At 50.2% G+C, this 16,734-nt stretch overlaps 1 protein-coding gene across 1 annotated transcript; it reads left to right on the top strand.

Annotated features, from left to right (window-relative positions):
• The first annotated feature begins 5,667 nt into the window (after positions 1–5,667).
• Positions 5,668–16,451, top strand: KMO (kynurenine 3-monooxygenase). The gene is made up of 15 exons (XM_054209500.1): positions 5,668–5,847; positions 6,760–6,829; positions 8,834–8,931; positions 9,856–9,945; positions 10,194–10,242; positions 11,025–11,112; positions 11,744–11,909; positions 12,433–12,504; positions 13,034–13,155; positions 14,486–14,633; positions 15,100–15,157; positions 15,271–15,353; positions 15,625–15,726; positions 15,820–15,879; positions 16,061–16,451. The coding sequence occupies exons 1-15, from the start codon at positions 5,794–5,796 to the stop codon at positions 16,226–16,228; spliced, it is 1,428 nt and encodes a 475-aa protein (XP_054065475.1). The 5' UTR covers positions 5,668–5,793; the 3' UTR covers positions 16,229–16,451.
• Positions 16,452–16,734: the final 283 nt, after the last annotated feature.

Genomic DNA, 16,734 nt, shown 5'->3' with positions numbered 1-16,734 from the left:
CATGCCTTCGTGGTTCTTCACTGAGGCCAGTCCTGTCTTTAACAGAACAGTGGGATTGAGGTGGGTTAAGTGAGGTTTTGATACACTCAGTCTTATAACTTGAGCAATTAATCCTTGCTTACTGCGGAATAAACGTGAGGATCAGACAAGGTCTGCAGATGATACCAGGCTGTGTCCCTACCACACAGTGCCACCACTCAGCAATGCTGCGTGGCTCTGCTCTGCACTGGTTGTTCTCCTGGGTTTTGGGTCTCTCTGTGAACCTGGCAGACACCTGCTAAATAAAGGCTGCATGTGTTTTACATTCAGGCTAAGGTTCCCAGTAAGATTTATATTCTTAAAACACTACTGAGACATTTGCTAATCAGAAATTCCTGGGAAGAAAACCCACAACCACTCACTAAGGAAAATGGTACAAAGGGAGGGGAGTACTCAGAAATATGGTACAAAGGGAGGGGAGTACTCAGAAATAAAGCCGAGCATTTGCGATAAGCTTGTGCTTGCAGCTGGGGTGTTTTTTCAAGCGCAGAAATGGATGGACTTCTTCCTATGCTGCCCCTGGGTCTGTAGAGCCCTTGAGCCCTTAGCAGAGGTCAGCAGCCAGCTCCTCCAGGGGCTCGCTTCGCTGCTATCTCTGCCTGTGCCTCCCCTGCTGTCTTGGAGCCTGGTCAGCTTCCTAGGCATGAGCAGATCACACCCAGGACCAGGGTTTGAACTAGTCTGCTCGTGCGAATGCTAGTGGCAGAAGGAGTCTTGGGGAAGGATCTGAGCCAAGAGAGAGCAGTGGTCTTGCTGAGCATGTCAGGAGGGGATAGCAAGAAAGCTGGCGTGGAGGCAGCAGTGCTAGAACGTTCTTACATGCTGAGGCTGATAAAGAAATGCACATTACTAGGGTGGGGTGGGGTGGCTGGGGACTCACTGTTGCATTGGTCAGAATGCAGCTTTTATTTGTGTGCAATGGCTCTTTCAAAACCCTAGTGAACAGGACAGTATGGACGCAGCTGCATCCTCATGCATGGGCAACCTGCTGGCAGGGGTATCTGTGTGGCCCTCTTTAGCATGGGATTTGAATTCCTGAACAGATTATTTACCTAATGGGATTTTAAGGGATAAACATTTCTACCCCTTTCACTTTTACATGGGTTTACTGGTAAAGATCTCTTTTCTCCTTCCAGAAGCAATGCAATTAGCTGTTTGCAGAAATCAGCAAAGGAAGATCTTGTCATGGCTTTTAAGTTGTCTTCTTCCTCTTCTTCAGCTACCTTCCACCATGAATTAGGAGATCTGACACATCTACACTGTCCTTTTGCAGCTGCAGCGAGCATATACTTTCGGCTGTTACCAGACACAATAAAGCCATTTTTCTTGTTGCAGATGGCCTACATACTGACAGTACGTGCTCCTCTGCAAGTGGACCATAGTGTTGCTGAAGTCAACCTGTATTTCAACAGTTCCTAAATAATCTGTCTGATCAACAGTCTAATGTCTGTATGACTGCACATTGTTGGTACAAGAAGTGGGTGGGAGAAAGACTGCAGATGTTCAGAACAAACGTACCATGCATCTATGGCCTGCTCACCTGTTTCTGCTAGTTCAGTTGTTTCCTCTCATCTTCCAAGCTCAGACCAGCCACAAGCAATCCACTTTTTCTTGCCCTCTCTTCACAGAATCAAGATGACCCATCCCAACGTGTCTTGCAGGCTTGGCAGCCCACAGCAGCCCCTGGGCATGAGATAATCTTAACACCAGCATTATATGAGCCCTTGTGTGGGAAAGTAACGGGAAATCGGTGAGGAGGATTGTAAACACAATCAAGTGACTCACACCTGGGGTGCTGGGAAACACGTTGTCCTGGTTCTGGCGGGGATAGGATTAATTCTCTCTGGGCTCTGGCAGGGACACAGGCATTCCATCCCCTGTGAGCCATGCCCACCCTGAGCTGCCGGAGCAGGGGGCAAGAAGTCACCCCTGGGAGCGGGCTGGGGTGTCCTGGGTCCGGTCGGTGAACGGCGGTTCCGTAACCGTGTTTGTATATCCCTCTATCCATGTTATTGTTGTTGTTTTTCTTGTTCCCTTTGCTGTTCTGTTAAACTGCCTTTGTCTCAACCCACGAGTTTTGCCTTTTTCTTCCAATTCTTCCTGTATTGGGAAAGCCGGAGAGAGCGGCACGTGGTTCTTTGTTGACATCCGAGGCCAAACCACGACACACACACGTATATCACACTAATTGTTGTTCAGTCTTATGTGCTTGCAAGCAGAACACCTGCACTTAGATAACATAAGTCTGCTAAGGACTCAAGGACACCTTATCTGCCGCTTGAGAATCCTGCCCTCTCGTTGAAGAAGATCAAAGCACAGTGGGAAAACTACGCCTGCTCCAACCCTTGAGATACTGGCAAGAACACGGTGTCTGAGCGCTCTCACTCTCTTGCTAATAAGGGCTCTCTCTAGCTCCGCGGTGCCTGCCTCACCTGCTTGCCTGCCTCTGCCTGGGCGTTGCTCCAGAGATTCCCCGATCCATCAGGTATCAAGATTAAATTTGTTCTTTGCCTTTCGCCCGTGGTTTTGTGGTTGTTCCTGCATCCTTCCTGCCTGCGTCCCTGTCTTGCACCGTGCAGATGAGCACGACCCACCTCCAGGGCTGAGAGCCCCCTTCATGTGCAAATTGAGGAAATCCTCCTTGCAAAGGGGGCTGCTGCCCTCCTGGGGAGGATAATGCAAACTAATCCAGGATGCGTCAATGAGGGTTTAGTCACCAAACTTCACCAGGCCAAAGTGTTCCTCCTTCAGCTTTTGGCTTTACTCCCTCACAGATGCACTTGTGATGAGCATGAAAGATCCAAATGCAAGTTACCCGCATAGCAGGGCAAAATCCCGCCGATGGATCTTCCTGAAGACCAGCAGTCTGCCCCACTTGTGAGCTGACTTTATGCACTATTTGGATAAACAGTTCTAAGTGGAGAAGAACAGAAAGAAATCTGCCGCTGTGTTCATTGGGTTTGAATGTTGACATGCGATGCCTACTCCCAGCTAACTGCAGTCCATGTTTTCTGCCCCAGGAGGGCTCTGGCTCTCAGTCTTTCCCAAAGCTCACATTTACAAAGCTACCCATGGTTTTATTCTTAAAAAGCTATTGGAAGATGATTTAACCAGCCTGGAACTGTGTATATTTGTTTCATTGTTTCTCAACCTTTCCCTCATATAATCAGGATTTAGACTTGATTTAAAAAAAAAACCAAACAATAAAATCCTGAGGTTGTTCCTTGGATATTGGCATGTCTTTTTCTTCAGCAACATAAATCAAACACTTTTTCCTTCTTTACTTTTCCCACTAATTTTCAGAGGGCAGGCTTTAATCTGAGCCCATGCTATCCTGTTCTTTTTCTTTTCATTTATGACTCCTCGGAAGGCTCACTCAGAGTTTTAAGCAAGTGATGCTATTTCATTCTCCCAGCAGCCTGGTTGTATTTAATACAGAAATGAACACAATGAATTAGTAGCACTTTCTCAATGTCTTCCCACCTTCTCCTGTTTTTAAAGCCGAGCACATCTTTATGTTGGTTTTGCCTGCTGCAGTTTGTGAATGAATATAGCCCAGGGACCTAAATTTTGTTTGGAATGGTTATCCAGAAGAAAAGGTATTGCACTGGGTACAGATAGTCCCTGGTAGGCAAAGTTTTGTCTGGTTTGCCAAGAACTATTGTCAGTAGCTAAGGAGATAGGTGTGGCAGCAAGAAGCTGATGTGCATCGTCTTGGTAGGAAAAACTTTCAAACTGTGGCCCATTTACCATACCACATAGCGCTGCTCATCATGGGGTCAGGAGCTTCCCCGCATGTTTGTGCCTCCTGCCTCTGGATCAGGTACATGGACGTGGCTGAGGCTGATTGTGCAGAAAGCAGTACTGCGAGACCATCTTTAGTTACACAGTTGTACGCTGGTGTTATCCACAGGCGTCCGTGAATTAACTGAGGTACCTTGAAGTGCTGCTACCAAACTGGTAAACCAGGGTGGTGGAGTAATCTGTAAAGCTTACTGGACAAGTATGCAAAGAGTGCTGTGAGTGATTTTTCCAAGTAATAACTGTCACTGCTGGAAGTTAATGGTGTGCTGTCTGTGCTCTGAAAACAATTAATGAATAATTTATTTACCATGTAAAACTGACCTTGCTCTTTGCCCTCTTTGCTCTGTTTTCTTTGCTGTGTGTCAGTCAATTAGATAGCGTGGATCAGAGAAAACCAGCAGAGGGTCTTCACTGGCAACTCATTCGGATGCACTGCCAGGGCCCACGGGCACTAATAGCCTTTAACAACCCCAACCAGTCCCACCTGGGACCCCTGCCCTCCCCAAGGCCAGCAGTCCCATTTCAGCTTGGGACTGCCTGTAGGTCCTGTTGACCCTGTCCTGTGTGTTCTCTCCTTGCATGCTACTGCAGGTTGGGACCGTGGCACGGCACGGCACGGCACTTGCTCCCTGTCCCCTCAGGAGCAGCTGGCCCTTGCTACACTGGGAAGCAGGCCACCCAATGGAGGATGGCGCTGTGGGGATTTGGTCTTGCTCCTTTGAGACATATCTGCTGTTTTGGGCTGTGCATTGCAGGTTTAGCAATAAATGGTAGTTAATGTATGTTAATGAATGTGTTTTTATTGTCTGCTGTTTAATTATTTTGCATAGGCTGGAATTGGCTCCTTGCTTTTAAAAGCTTACCTTGTGCAGGATTGGCTCAGCAGAGCACGTCCTCCTGAGGATGGGCAAGTGAAACGGTGCACGCAGAGGTGTCTCCTCGCAGCCTCATCTGAGTCCTGGAAAGATTCTGCAGATTAGGCATGGACCCTCTGCTTAGCATGGAATCATAGAATGGTTTGGGTTGGAAGGAAGATCATCTAGTTCCAAACTCCCTGCCATGGGCAGGGTCACCTCCCGCTAGACCAAACTACTCAAAGCCTTATCCAGCCTGGCCTTGAGCACTTCCAGGGATGGGGCATTGACAGCTTCCCTGGGCAACCTGTTCTACTGCTTCACCACCCTCACATTAAAAAATTTCTTCCTAATATCTAATCTAAATCTAACCTCTTTCAGTTTGAAGCCATTACCCCTCGTCCTATTGCTACACTCTCTGATAAAGAGTCCCTCCCCAGCTTTCCTGTAGGCTCCCTTTAGGTACTGGAAGGGGCTATAAGGTCTCCCTGGAGCCTTCTCTTCTGCAGGCTGAGCAACCCCAACTGTCTCAGCCTGTCCTCATAGCATAGGTGTTCCCTCACCCCAAAACACTCAAGCCATACAGAGTTTACTTGGGCAAAAGACGTGCTCACAGAGGGGATCAGGCCCCTGGGCAAACTGTGGTTCACGTCCTGTCCTCAGGAGTGTGCTCCAGGAGTTACTCTGCACCATCCCACTGGTGCCTCTGCAGTTGCAGCCCAGTGAAGCACCAGCAAAAGCCCAGCAGATGCATGCTCTCCTCCTGCTCTGTGAGCGGTTCATTAGGGGGTTCTTGAAGGCTGCAGAATTGCTTTACAATTTTCAAAAGAGGCCTTTTAATAAGGCCTGACTGAATAACACCCCATTCACACCTCTTCACCTAAGGCTCAGCGTGACTGGCCACACGGCCAGGCTGCGTCACCAACAGCCTCTGGGCTGGGAGTTAAACTTTAACATGAACCACGGGAGAAGAACGCAGGTGTGACTCAAACGTGCATGTTCCTCCTCTTCTCCTCCCTGCTGGTGAGGGCAGCGCAGCAGGACAAGGAGTGGAGACACAGCAGTAAGAACCTGCAACCTCGGGGCTGCCTCAGCGATGGATCCCAGCGACTCACAGGGGAAAAGAGTCGCTGTTGTTGGCGGTGGTCTGGTAGGAAATGCACTTTGGCTGCTGTGTGATTGCATTTGCCAGGACTGTAAAAGCATTGCTGAGATGTGGGGTGAATGTGTTCCTTAAAATCATTCCTCCTTTAGATGACAAGGTGTTATGGAGGAGTTGGTTGAGTTCCCACTGCAGGAGGCAGCAAGGCTCATTTGAACAGATTGACTTAGTAGCAGAACGGCTCTTTCCCTCGAGGGAAAGCTTTGCTGCTGAGATATCCCAGAGACGCAACACGTCTGACTCTAAAAGACAGCATGAGTGTTGCAGCAACTAAATCTCCCTTTTGATTTTTTTTGGCTGTTAGCTTCTCAGTCCCTGTGCTGCTGGAAAAGAGTGATGACATAAGAGTCTGTAGTTCTGACAGTGATTAATGACGGAAATTAAACACGAAAAAGACAGCCATCCACTTAAATAACAAGCAGGACATATGCGTGCTGTCCTTTTTAAGGTAACATCTTGCTTTTGCACACGTCTAGCTTCCCCTCATGTGTTCCCAAGGAAATGCTGCAGTACCCCGAATTCTATCAAGGAAGATAAATATAGTTCAGAGAGGAGCAGGGAGCTTGCCTGTACCAGCCCCGGTTGTCTCTAGCTGAAGGGGTTAGCCCTGCTGCAGCTAATCACTGTGTGTAAACAAGCCCTGAACTTGGTATGACCTTATATGATGAGTTTTGATGGGTGACTTTTGTCTTGGAGGCTCTGCAGGCACATCAAGGGTGCCAGAGGACTTCTCTCCAGGAAGAAGTCCTCTAGATTCTTGATCAAAGGGTCTTCCTGTATATGCTGAGCTGCATCCCCCGACCGCTGCTTTCCCTTGATGCATCTCAGTAATGATCTGTGATATAGCTACCATATAGCTACTAAACACTTCATCCGCCATTCCCGATCCTTCTCTTGTAGGTGGGTGCATTAAATGCCTGTTTCTTTGCTAGACGAGGTTTCCATGTTGATGTTTATGAAGCCAGAGAAGGTAAGTTCAACCTGATCATTACTGCTTTATTAATGTTTCTGTCCCTTTATGGATAACAGTTCTTGAAGAAGCAAAAGAGCACCTGTGTGAACTCACTGAAACTGCAGAAAGAAAACGAAATCTGAAAGTGTGACACTTTGGGGATATTCTTTTCACTCTTCCCTTTAGCTCCTGTGGTGGAGGGGAGCATTTATTTGAAATGCATTGTCTTGGGTGGAGGGAACCCATGCTTCAGCTACTTATATGATGCCCTTTTTTATGCTCTTGGCTAATATATTCATTCAAATCATCACCTTTGAAAATTTGTCTCTGCATGAAGAATTATAGCACAGTGCTGTTGAACCAAGCTGGGTCAGAAGTTTGGAAGCAACGACTGTTAATGCTGCAACATCTCTGTTAGGGTTAAAAGCATCAACTTGTCTGGTAACCACTGCCATCGGTGGTGAGGAGGGCTGGTGGCAAGAAGGGCAGAAGGACAGATGGAGTGCTTTCAGGAAGCCTCCAGCTCCACAGGGAACTGCAACAGAGAAATGATGGTTTGGAGCACAGGTGCTGGCTGAAAGGGAGAGAAATAGTTTGCCTTCAATGCCTATGAGCTGACAGACAAATAAAACCTGGGCAGAGATGGCAAGACAACCAGCAGATGAGAATGACACCATGGAAGGTGAAACTCAAATCGAACATGCAGTGAAGGGAAGGAGATGCCCCATGACACCTCTCTTATGAAGAAAGGCTGAGGGATTTGGGTCTCTTCAGTCTGGAAAAAAGACAGCTGAGGGGAGACCTTACCAACACTTATAAATACTTAAAGGGTGGGTGTCAGGAGGATGGGGCCAGGCTCTTTTCAGTGGTGCCCAGTGACAGGACAAGAGGTAACAGGCACAAACTCGAGCATAGGAAGCTCCACCTAAACATGAGGAGGAACTTCTTTACTTTGAGGGTGGCAGAGCCCTGGCACAGGCTGCCCGGAGAGGTGGTGGAGTCTCCGTCTCTGGAGACATTCCAAACCCGCCTGGACGTGTTCCTGTGCAACCTGCTCTGGGTGACCCTGCTCTGGCAGGGGGTTGGACTAGATGATCTCCAGAGTTCTCCAGATCTATGGTTCTATGATTCTATGATTCTATGTGACATGTGGCCTCTGTGATAACTCTTCCTGCTTCGGCAGATGTCGAGACGGGCAGTTCTGCTGCACGGCTCTCAGCTGTGCCCATCCTGAGTCCTGCATACAGCTCTGGGTCCCCGCTGCAGAAACAGGGGGTCACAGCTGCCCGCCCCAAGCGATGCCAGCAGGCTGCAGGCTTTGAGCAAGAGCAAATGTCTTTTCACCATGATTTAACTGTTAAACTCTTCGCTGGATGTTGTATATGCTAGAAGTTTCACAGGTTCAAAAAGCCTCTGGTTGCTCTTACTTGCCTTTTAAGTCAGATGGATTTTACCACTTTGCTCCAGTTTTTGGCCCATTTCTTGCACTGAGATGCAACCCTGAAAGCTATTGGGACAAAGCTCCACCACACACGCTGGCCAGACAGCCTGGGAAGCCTGAGTGAGGTCATTTGGAGGAGAAACAGGGCAGCACTCAGACATTTCCATATGAAAAGTGATGGAGAAGGTGACCTGCCGGCGTCCCAAAAAGTGTCAGTCTGTGGGTCTCAGCAGAAGCTGCCAACCATTCATTGCTCAGCTCTCTCTGCTTAGAGGGTAAACGTCTCTTAGTGATAACGTGTCCCCCGGCACTATGGGAAGCTGTCAGGATCCGGTGTTCCCTTTGCTGCATTTGGCTGCAGCTGTTTCTTCCGGGCTAGAGGTGGCACAGAGGAAGTGGCCCTCCAAGCTGCTCAGCTGCCTTCCCAACAGCTGAACGTGCCCTCTGATACCTGCCCTTTCTGCACGCAGAGTGGGGGGACGGGGATTCCACTCTGTCCCGTCTGCTGTCGCTGCAGGGATTTTGGAGTATACCAAGTTGTGGTATTGGCGTCTGCAAAACCAACTGTTCTTTCCACGCAGATATCCGGGTGGCCACCTTTGCCCGTGGCAGAAGTATTAACTTGGCCCTGTCCCACAGAGGACGCCAAGCCCTCCGAGCTGTGGGGATGGAAGAACAGGTACTGTGGCAAGCTTCTTGTTGGTGGTGGGATATCTGTAGTAAAAATGCTGTTGACTTCAGCGGGTGATGGACAGGTTCTCTTCTGCTCCCTAAGCACACAGGGGCCACTACACCGGTAGCTCTGCTTTTGTGAGGGTGGAGGTAGACCCGTCCCACTGCATGCCTGCAGCCTGACCCTCCACTGCTTCATGGCACAGCCACCAATGGAGATCTCCCCCAGCCTAGGGGCAGCACCCAAGCCCGGGCAGCTGGGCTCTGCTCATGGCAGACGGTGCTTCCCTGGGAGACCAACATTCAGACAACATCTTCCAGTGTTTGCCTCCCTGCTGTGCTCTCCTTCCCTCCTAGAGGGTGAGGGCGAAAGGAGCAGGAGTAGGTGGACTCCCAAAAGAGCTGGAGTACCAGCAGGATGTGATAAAGGGGGCTGGTTTCCCCACTGACATGCCCAGATTTGTATTTTCCCACAAAACCCTGAGCTTTGGGCTGACCCCTGAAATCTGTGCGCACTGACCTCTGCGCTTCTGGTGGTGGTGGGTTCTGCTGGTCCCTGCCTCCCTGCAGAGAAGGAGCCCAGGCTTCGACAGGTCATATCCCAGCACCAGGATGTAATTTGATTGTCATCCCCTTCTCTGTCCAGCACCTTGAGGCTTTTCATGTCCCTTCTCTCAAAAAATATTTTTGCACTGATTTTTATGAGAATGAGCTTGTTAGTAATCTCAATAAAATGTAGTGACTTGGTGTTGACAGCCCTGTAAAATTTTCCCCAGTAACTTGGATAGTCACACAAAAGTGTATGAGCAGAGAGCATCCCATTCTGCTTGGAGTGCAGTGCATGGGGGGAATGGCGCTTGGTAGCTTGTGTCTTGCTCTGCGGCAACTCAGTTTTGTCCAGAAGGCTGGGTTATGTTCCCTTCCATTTCAGATTGTGTCCAAAGGCATTCCCATGCGGGCAAGGAGAATACATACGCCTTCAGGGAAGAAGTACTCTATACCTTATGGGAAGAAGAACCAGGTACTGGTCTCACGTTGCCACTCAGAGATGCCTTGCAGAGCATGAGGGGTCTTTGATGGCATTTGCGGCTCTGTGTGATGAACAGCCTGGGGCTCACATTCCTAAAGGCAATGCTGTGAGCAGGAAGGGGATTGCGTGACCCCCCCCAGCTTCAGCAGGGCTGTTTGGAGAGGGTGGTGTTTCTTGTCTGGCCAAGCAGAGCATCCTTCAGCAATGCCTCCTGAACCCCATGTTTGTTTGCCTTGCAGTACATTCTCTCTGTGGACAGAGCAAACTTAAACAGAGAGCTGCTAACAGGTAGGTTGCCAGATCTGTTTGCGAACACTTTTACACCCTATTCACCAGTGATTTAGGGTTTATCCCATGAACAGGAGACTTTGGGCGCCAGGCTCTCTTTGCCTGTGAGTTTGGCATAATCTGGCTCTCAGAAAATGCAAATGTGAACTAGCTGTGTTTTTAAGAAGAAAATCTGTGCTGTTGCCCTGATGCTTGTCTGACACAAAAGGATCTTCAAACAAGTCCCCCCGACACCTTTCTGCGTATGCAGAAATCCCTGAGGAGCAGCCCTTGTGCATTTGCCCTCGAGTGGGAGCTGCCTCAGCACCCTGACTCCCGGTACCGGCGTCTGCTCCCAGAACTTTACCAGCCAAAGCGGGAGTTATCTCCTCAGCCTTGCCACAGTTCATGGCATTTTCTGCAACCCGGTTGTAGAGACAAATAGAAATTGGAGCACTGTGGCAAAGTGTGTAATCAGGCCAGGCCAAATTTCCCCAATTTTCCTGCTGATTACAGGCACCACATCCCATTCTGAAATACAATGTAGTGATGGTGGAAACAGATCAATGACTCATGTCGTTGTGGGCAAGAAAGAAATCTTTGCAGGATTCCTTGCACTTTTAAAATAGTTTTCATCGCAGTTGCCCAAATGCGGTTCTAGTGTGCCCTGCCCACCAGCCATCACTCAACACAGAAATCTTATTTACTGTAATGGCAAAAGTTCCTATAATTTAGGGATCCCTTGGATATATTTTTGGGGTCACGGTACAAACCTCTACATTTAGTTGTCTTTCTTTTCACAGCTGCTGAGAAGTACTCCAACACCAAACTGTACTTTGGACACAAGCTCCTGAGCTGCAACACAGAGTTGGGGACGTTAACCATAAAAAGGTAATCCCTGCGCAAACCTGGGATCAAGTGCTATGTTCACTTATTTTCTGTTTAATCATTCATAAAACCTCAAACAATTGAGCAATCTCAGTTTGAAACTAGTGTGTTATTCCTGAGTGGGCAAAACTCAGTGTCAGCTTTGGAAAGGAGAGACATCAAAGCAGGGTTCATGAGGAAGCTGAAAAAGATTTCAGCAACTCTTGAACCCCCCAGCAGGCTAGGGACTCACTTGCTGACCTGTGCAGGGAATAAACTTGCCGGTCTCCATAGCCCTTGTTTTTCAGGGAGGCTCATCAGGGAGGACAACTATTGTTTCATAGTTGTGTTAAGTTCTGGTCATCACTCCCATCCACCTGGGGATGCATGCTCTGACAAATAGAAGCATTACCCCAACAGTGCCTGTTACATTCTTGGGTAGATCTGGCAGACTTATGCTTTTGATAATCTACAGGATAATTTTCCTAATCCTGAGCTTCCCAGACAATGAAAACCAGTCTTCCCTCACCCTGGAAGATTAATAATGCTGGAGGTGACACTGGCATTTTACAAAAGGCAGATCCACTGTGCCCAGTGGTGCTGAGCTGGCCTGGAGTTATGGTAGGATTGATCCAAGGAACTCTCTGGCTTTCAGATCTGACCAATGTCCATTGGAAGTCACCTATGATCTCATTGTGGGATGTGATGGAGCCTTCTCAACAGTCAGAAAGCAGTTCATGAGGCAAACACGCTTTAACTACAGTCATGAGTACATTCCTCATGGCTATATGGAGCTAACCATCCCTCCCAAGGATGGAGATGTAAGTGTGCCTGTCCTGGGGGCTGCTACCACCTTTGTAGATGGGACACCCTGCTACCCTCTCATGATGGGTCTGCTACAGCAGCTCTAGAGAAACTAATTTCTCACTTGGGGCTCAGCCGAGGAATTAAAACTTTCGTAGGAGAAGGCAGGCATCTCTTCTGCTTCTAGTGGTAGTGCCATTGTCTTAGTACTGGCTGCAAAAGTCCTAGAGAGCCTGCCCTAGAGTGGTGGGGTTAACTCTAGCTCTGAGAGGTCCTGGGGATATTGGGAACATATCTGGAAGGACATCAGTCATTGCAAACCAGCAGATTTTTGCCCATCTTTCCTACCCTTTCCTCTTGCCCTTGCTCTATGTCTCCCTGAAGCATCAGGTAGCAGAAAGGGGCTCTGTGGTCATTGTGTCTTCTCATGGTACAAAGGATGGGAACTGCTGTGGCTGGTGTGGGGGGCAACCAGAGGCTGGTCTGGGGAAGCTGAGCAGGGCAGGTCAGGGATACAAAGCAATTTTCCTTCTCTTTCAGTTTGCCATGGAACCCAACTACCTCCATATCTGGCCGAGAAACACCTTCATGATGATTGCACTGCCCAACATGGTAATAACCCATGGCCACGCTCCCTTTGGGCACGGGATGGAATTTGTGGGGATGAACTGGATGTGGTGGCAGGTGGCAGGCATGTGGCAGGGGCTGGGAGGGCCGAAAATGTGCCAGGTGTCCCACAGCCTGCGGGGGTGCAGGGCAGGACCTCCCAAGCCAGCCCTGCCTCATAGTGCTGAGTGGGTACTTGTGCCACTGCTCTCTGCCCACACATCTGAGCCCACCCGAGCTCCCCAAAAACCAGCTCTCCGCAGCTGGATGTTTTAAATCAGACACGGGAGCACCAGGGCAGCATGCTAGGCCCATGCTGGCAGATCACATGCTGCCTGTTTCTGCCTCCCCCTTGCCTGTCCCCAGCGTGTGCAAGCCCACCACAGGTAACAGGGTGGCTGGGAGCTTGTCCCCACTGCACGGGTGGGTTGCTATGATAGCTGGGTGACAGGCTGGGCACTGAGCAGCTGCTGCAGATACCAGGTGCTCTCGATGGCCTCTGGTCTTCTTTCTGACCTTCCTCCCTGGCTGGCAGGACAAGTCCTTCACCTGCACGCTCTTCATGCCCTTTGAGGAATTTGAGAAGCTCACGACAGGCGAGCAAGTGCTGGGTTTTTTCCAGACCCACTTCCCAGATGCCATCCCTCTCATCGGAGAGTAAGTGTTCCCATCTCCCCTTCTCGCTCATCAACGCAGTGCCGCAAAGCCAGGGGGTGCATCCCCACCCAGCCTCAGGGTCCTGGTGATGGAGACTTTGCTGAAGCTGGTGGGCCAAGTGGTTGTGAATGCTGTTGGGGTTGATCCCCATCGCCTGTTGGTCTGAAGGAGGAGGGGGAGTGAACAGACAAAGCTCCTCCTCCCATCCGTGCTGGAATAGCAGGCTCAGCAGTGGGATGCAGCCCCATCCCACGGCAGTTGCTGATGGCGTCACACTGAAGCACTTCTCTGTCCCTTGGAGGCACAGACCAGGCCCTGCCACTGTGGGAGGAAAAAGTGGGTCACCTCCCACTGCTTTCATATTGCTGTTAAAGGTTTTGAACACAAGGGATGGGGTTTTACCATGGGTTTTTGACATTAGAGGTGGGTGAACAAGGGTTGCTTGCTGAAACCAGCAGTGCAAATGTAGTCCCGCTGTTCAGATAGCTGAGTTGCGCAAATGTTGAGATTTTAGCCAACAGACTGAGAAAAGCCAGGCTTGGCAAAAAACCCCAGCTCCACTGTGCTGACTAACCAAAGTCTGTCACTTATTGATTTTATGGCTAAGACAAATATCAGGGCCGTGAGACACAAGAGCAGGCAGTTCCCGGTGGCGTGCTGCTCCCTGGGCACTGGGGACCCTCTCACTGCTGGGCAAATGGCACAAAGGCAGCAGCACGGAGCCACAGCAGCACGGAGCCACAGCACCCCACTCTGCCTGGGGTGTCAGTGGGGACCAGGCCTTTCCAACACACGTCCTGATGGCTGTGGCTCTGTTCAGAGTGTCCTCATTTTCCTGCAAAGGGGGATGATCACCAGCCAGTGGGAACTCCAGCCCATGCTATTAAAGCTTCTGCTTTGTCACGTAGTTGTCCGTTGCACTGGTTTTTTGCTGATAGGAAAGGTCTCAGCTGTGTTAGGGACCGTATCACAGGACTTCATACGAATTTAGAAACGCAGATACGCTCTGGTATATCTTTTCTACAGTGACTGACATCCACCACTGCTCATGGTAAGAGGACTGAGATGTCGATGACACTCTTGCTCACGGTCAGGTTTTGTGCAGAGCTTAAAACCTGCAGACAAATATTTGATCTACAGGGGGAAGTTAATTAAATAGGTTTTACTCCACGCTTTCCCCAGCACAATTATCCTAGTGAATAGTCTTAGTTTCTACATCCCAACGCTGGCAGTGCCGGTGACCCTGGCTTCCTGAGCTTGGATGTGGCATGACTTGCTCTTCTTGTCTCTTGTGGTCCCACAAATGAAGTATCTGTTGTTTTGCCTGAAGGCGAGAGCTGAAGCACGATTACTTTTTGCTGCCAGCCCAGGCCATGATATCTGTGAAGTGCTCCTCCTACCACCTTGCTTCCCGGTGCGTGCTGATGGGAGATGCTGCACATGCCGTTGTGCCCTTCTACGGACAGGGCATGAATGCTGTAAGTTCATGGCTGGCCCTGGGTTGTATTAGTTGGGTCTCCACTCTTTTTACCCAGAAGTGCCTGGTTTTAGGGTGTAGCTCCATATAGTTCAGGGGCTGGCCTGTCTCACAGTCTGATATCCACTGCATTGGCAGGTGCTGAACTCCCCTCAGGCTGCTCACTAGGACCTGTCTGTCCTTAGGGGAGGAGAGGGGATGGGGAGGTGTTGCCACCTTCCCATGGGGCAGACGACTGCATGGGAGGGTGGTCCAGCAGAGCAGCCCCATGCTGCTGGGAAAGGCAACCCCCTGGATTTCTCTGCAAGACCCCTGGCAGAGTGGCCTGGAGTAAGGCTTCTGCTCTGAAGGTGTGCTCAGTGGGGACCCTGCATGTGTGAACAGCTACACTAGCAAAGCATCCGTGAGAGCACTTCTCGTGAACATGTTGTTCCCTCTGCCTATTTACCCTGTAATTTTCCTCCCAGGGCTTTGAGGATTGTCTGGTTTTTGATGAATTAATGGACCAGTTCCACAATGACCTTGGTGAGTGAAGGTGGCTGGGGCGGAGCAAGAGCAGAGGAGGACCCCTCTGCGACTGAAGGCAGCTGGATACCCTGCTGCAGAGCTGCCCATGAGCTGTCACTTTCTTGTCCCAGGTGCCTGTCTCCCTGAGTTCTCCAGGCTGAGGGTGCCAGATGACCACGCGATCTCAGATTTAGCCATGTACAACTATGTAGAGGTAGGCGAGCTGCACACAGACTTGCGGTCCTGCAGGCTGTGCACATGGTGGCACTCTGTTAGGATGCACACAGCAGGCAGAGTCTCTGGCAAGACTCTGGATGGGCTGTCACCCTGGCAGACTTTAGCCTAAGAGCTTCTTGGGAATGCCACTGGGGCAGCTCTGTTCCCTGAGGTGACCCCCAGGACAGGCAGTGGGAGAGCTAGTAAAATGCAGGGGAGCTCTGCCAAGGGCAGAGGGGTGCAAAGGGGTGATGGTTGCTCTGTTGCAGATGCGTGAGCACGTGAATTCAATGTGGTTCATTTTCCGGAAGCATGTAGACAACTTCCTCCACACCCTCATGCCTTCCACCATTGTCCCACTGTACACCATGGTAAGGCCAGCACCTTGCCCCCCACTGCCTGAGCTGCCGCAAGCTCCTCCTGGCTGGCTTTGAGGTGGTGATGTGCTCCTGCAACTCTCCCAGGTGACCTTCACCAGAATTCGCTACCATGAGGCACTTCAGCGTTGGAAATGGCAGAAAAAGGTTGGTCAGTGATGGTGCCTGTCCTCCCCACGCCATTAGCCTTGTGAGCATCCTGCACACCAGCACTGCGCAGCTGCAGAGGGGGAGCTTTGGTGGTGGGATAATACCAGGTGGGTGCAGGTATGAAGGCCTTGGTGCCGCAAACCTCTGCTGATGCCAGGGTTTCTCTTTGCACTTGCAGGTAATTAATCGAGGGCTCTTTGTCATGGGGGCAGCGGGACTAGGTGGCACCTACCTGCTCATAAAGTGGCTGTCACGGAACTTGGACTTCTGCATGGAAAACTTGTGGGGCTGGTCCCATTATCTGAAGAATATTGGAAATTTTCCCTTTGGCACAAAAGTGGCTTAAATGTAAGGGGAACTCCTGGTTGTAATAAAAGTGAAGCCATGTGCCATTGGCTCAGCTGGATGATGTTTCACTTGGGATGTGGCCTGGCAGTTTCTGCAGCCCCTCTGCCTCCTGCCCCCTCCAGAGCGGTGGTAGTCCCTCTCCCTTTCCCTGGGCGAGAGGAGCCCATCAGGGCACAGAGTGCCAAGAGAGCCTCTGCAGGGGCTCAGGCATATCTCTGCCTCATCTCAGCAGCCTCATCTCGAGTGATGTGGTGTGTCATGGGCTGGGTGTGGGTTTTGTATGCAGTAATGGGGGGATCTTCCTCCCTGCCCCAAATCAAAGAAAATATGGTTCAGCTATTCTTGGTGGAAATGAAACAATTTTAAGAAAGGATGTCCTGGGGCAGCGCTTGAAGCCTGGAGAAAGGGCCGATCCCCACCTGGCTGAGAAATACTTCTGACTTTTGCCACAGGTCTCCACAGAGGCACCACCAAGCCTTTGGGCTAAAGCAAGACCAGGGGCCT

This window comes from Rissa tridactyla, chromosome 7 (genome assembly GCF_028500815.1).
Source record: "Rissa tridactyla isolate bRisTri1 chromosome 7, bRisTri1.patW.cur.20221130, whole genome shotgun sequence".
NCBI classification, from domain to species: domain Eukaryota; kingdom Metazoa; phylum Chordata; class Aves; order Charadriiformes; family Laridae; genus Rissa; species Rissa tridactyla.
Note: the sequence above shows the minus strand (reverse complement) of the source record. Positions and strands in the feature narration are given on the sequence as shown.

What these genes read in the sequence shown, in the direction of transcription:
- KMO (XM_054209500.1), top strand. Translation starts at nt 5,794, where the DNA reads ATGGATCCCAGCGACTCACAGGGGAAAAGAGTCGCTGTTGTTGGCGGT. An exon ending in CTTATGGGAAGAAGAACCAG is followed by an intron (nt 9,946 to 10,193) that starts GTACTGGTCTCA and finishes TTTGCCTTGCAG; the next exon opens with TACATTCTCTCTGTGGACAG. An exon ending in CCATGTACAACTATGTAGAG is followed by an intron (nt 15,354 to 15,624) that starts GTAGGCGAGCTG and finishes GCTCTGTTGCAG; the next exon opens with ATGCGTGAGCACGTGAATTC.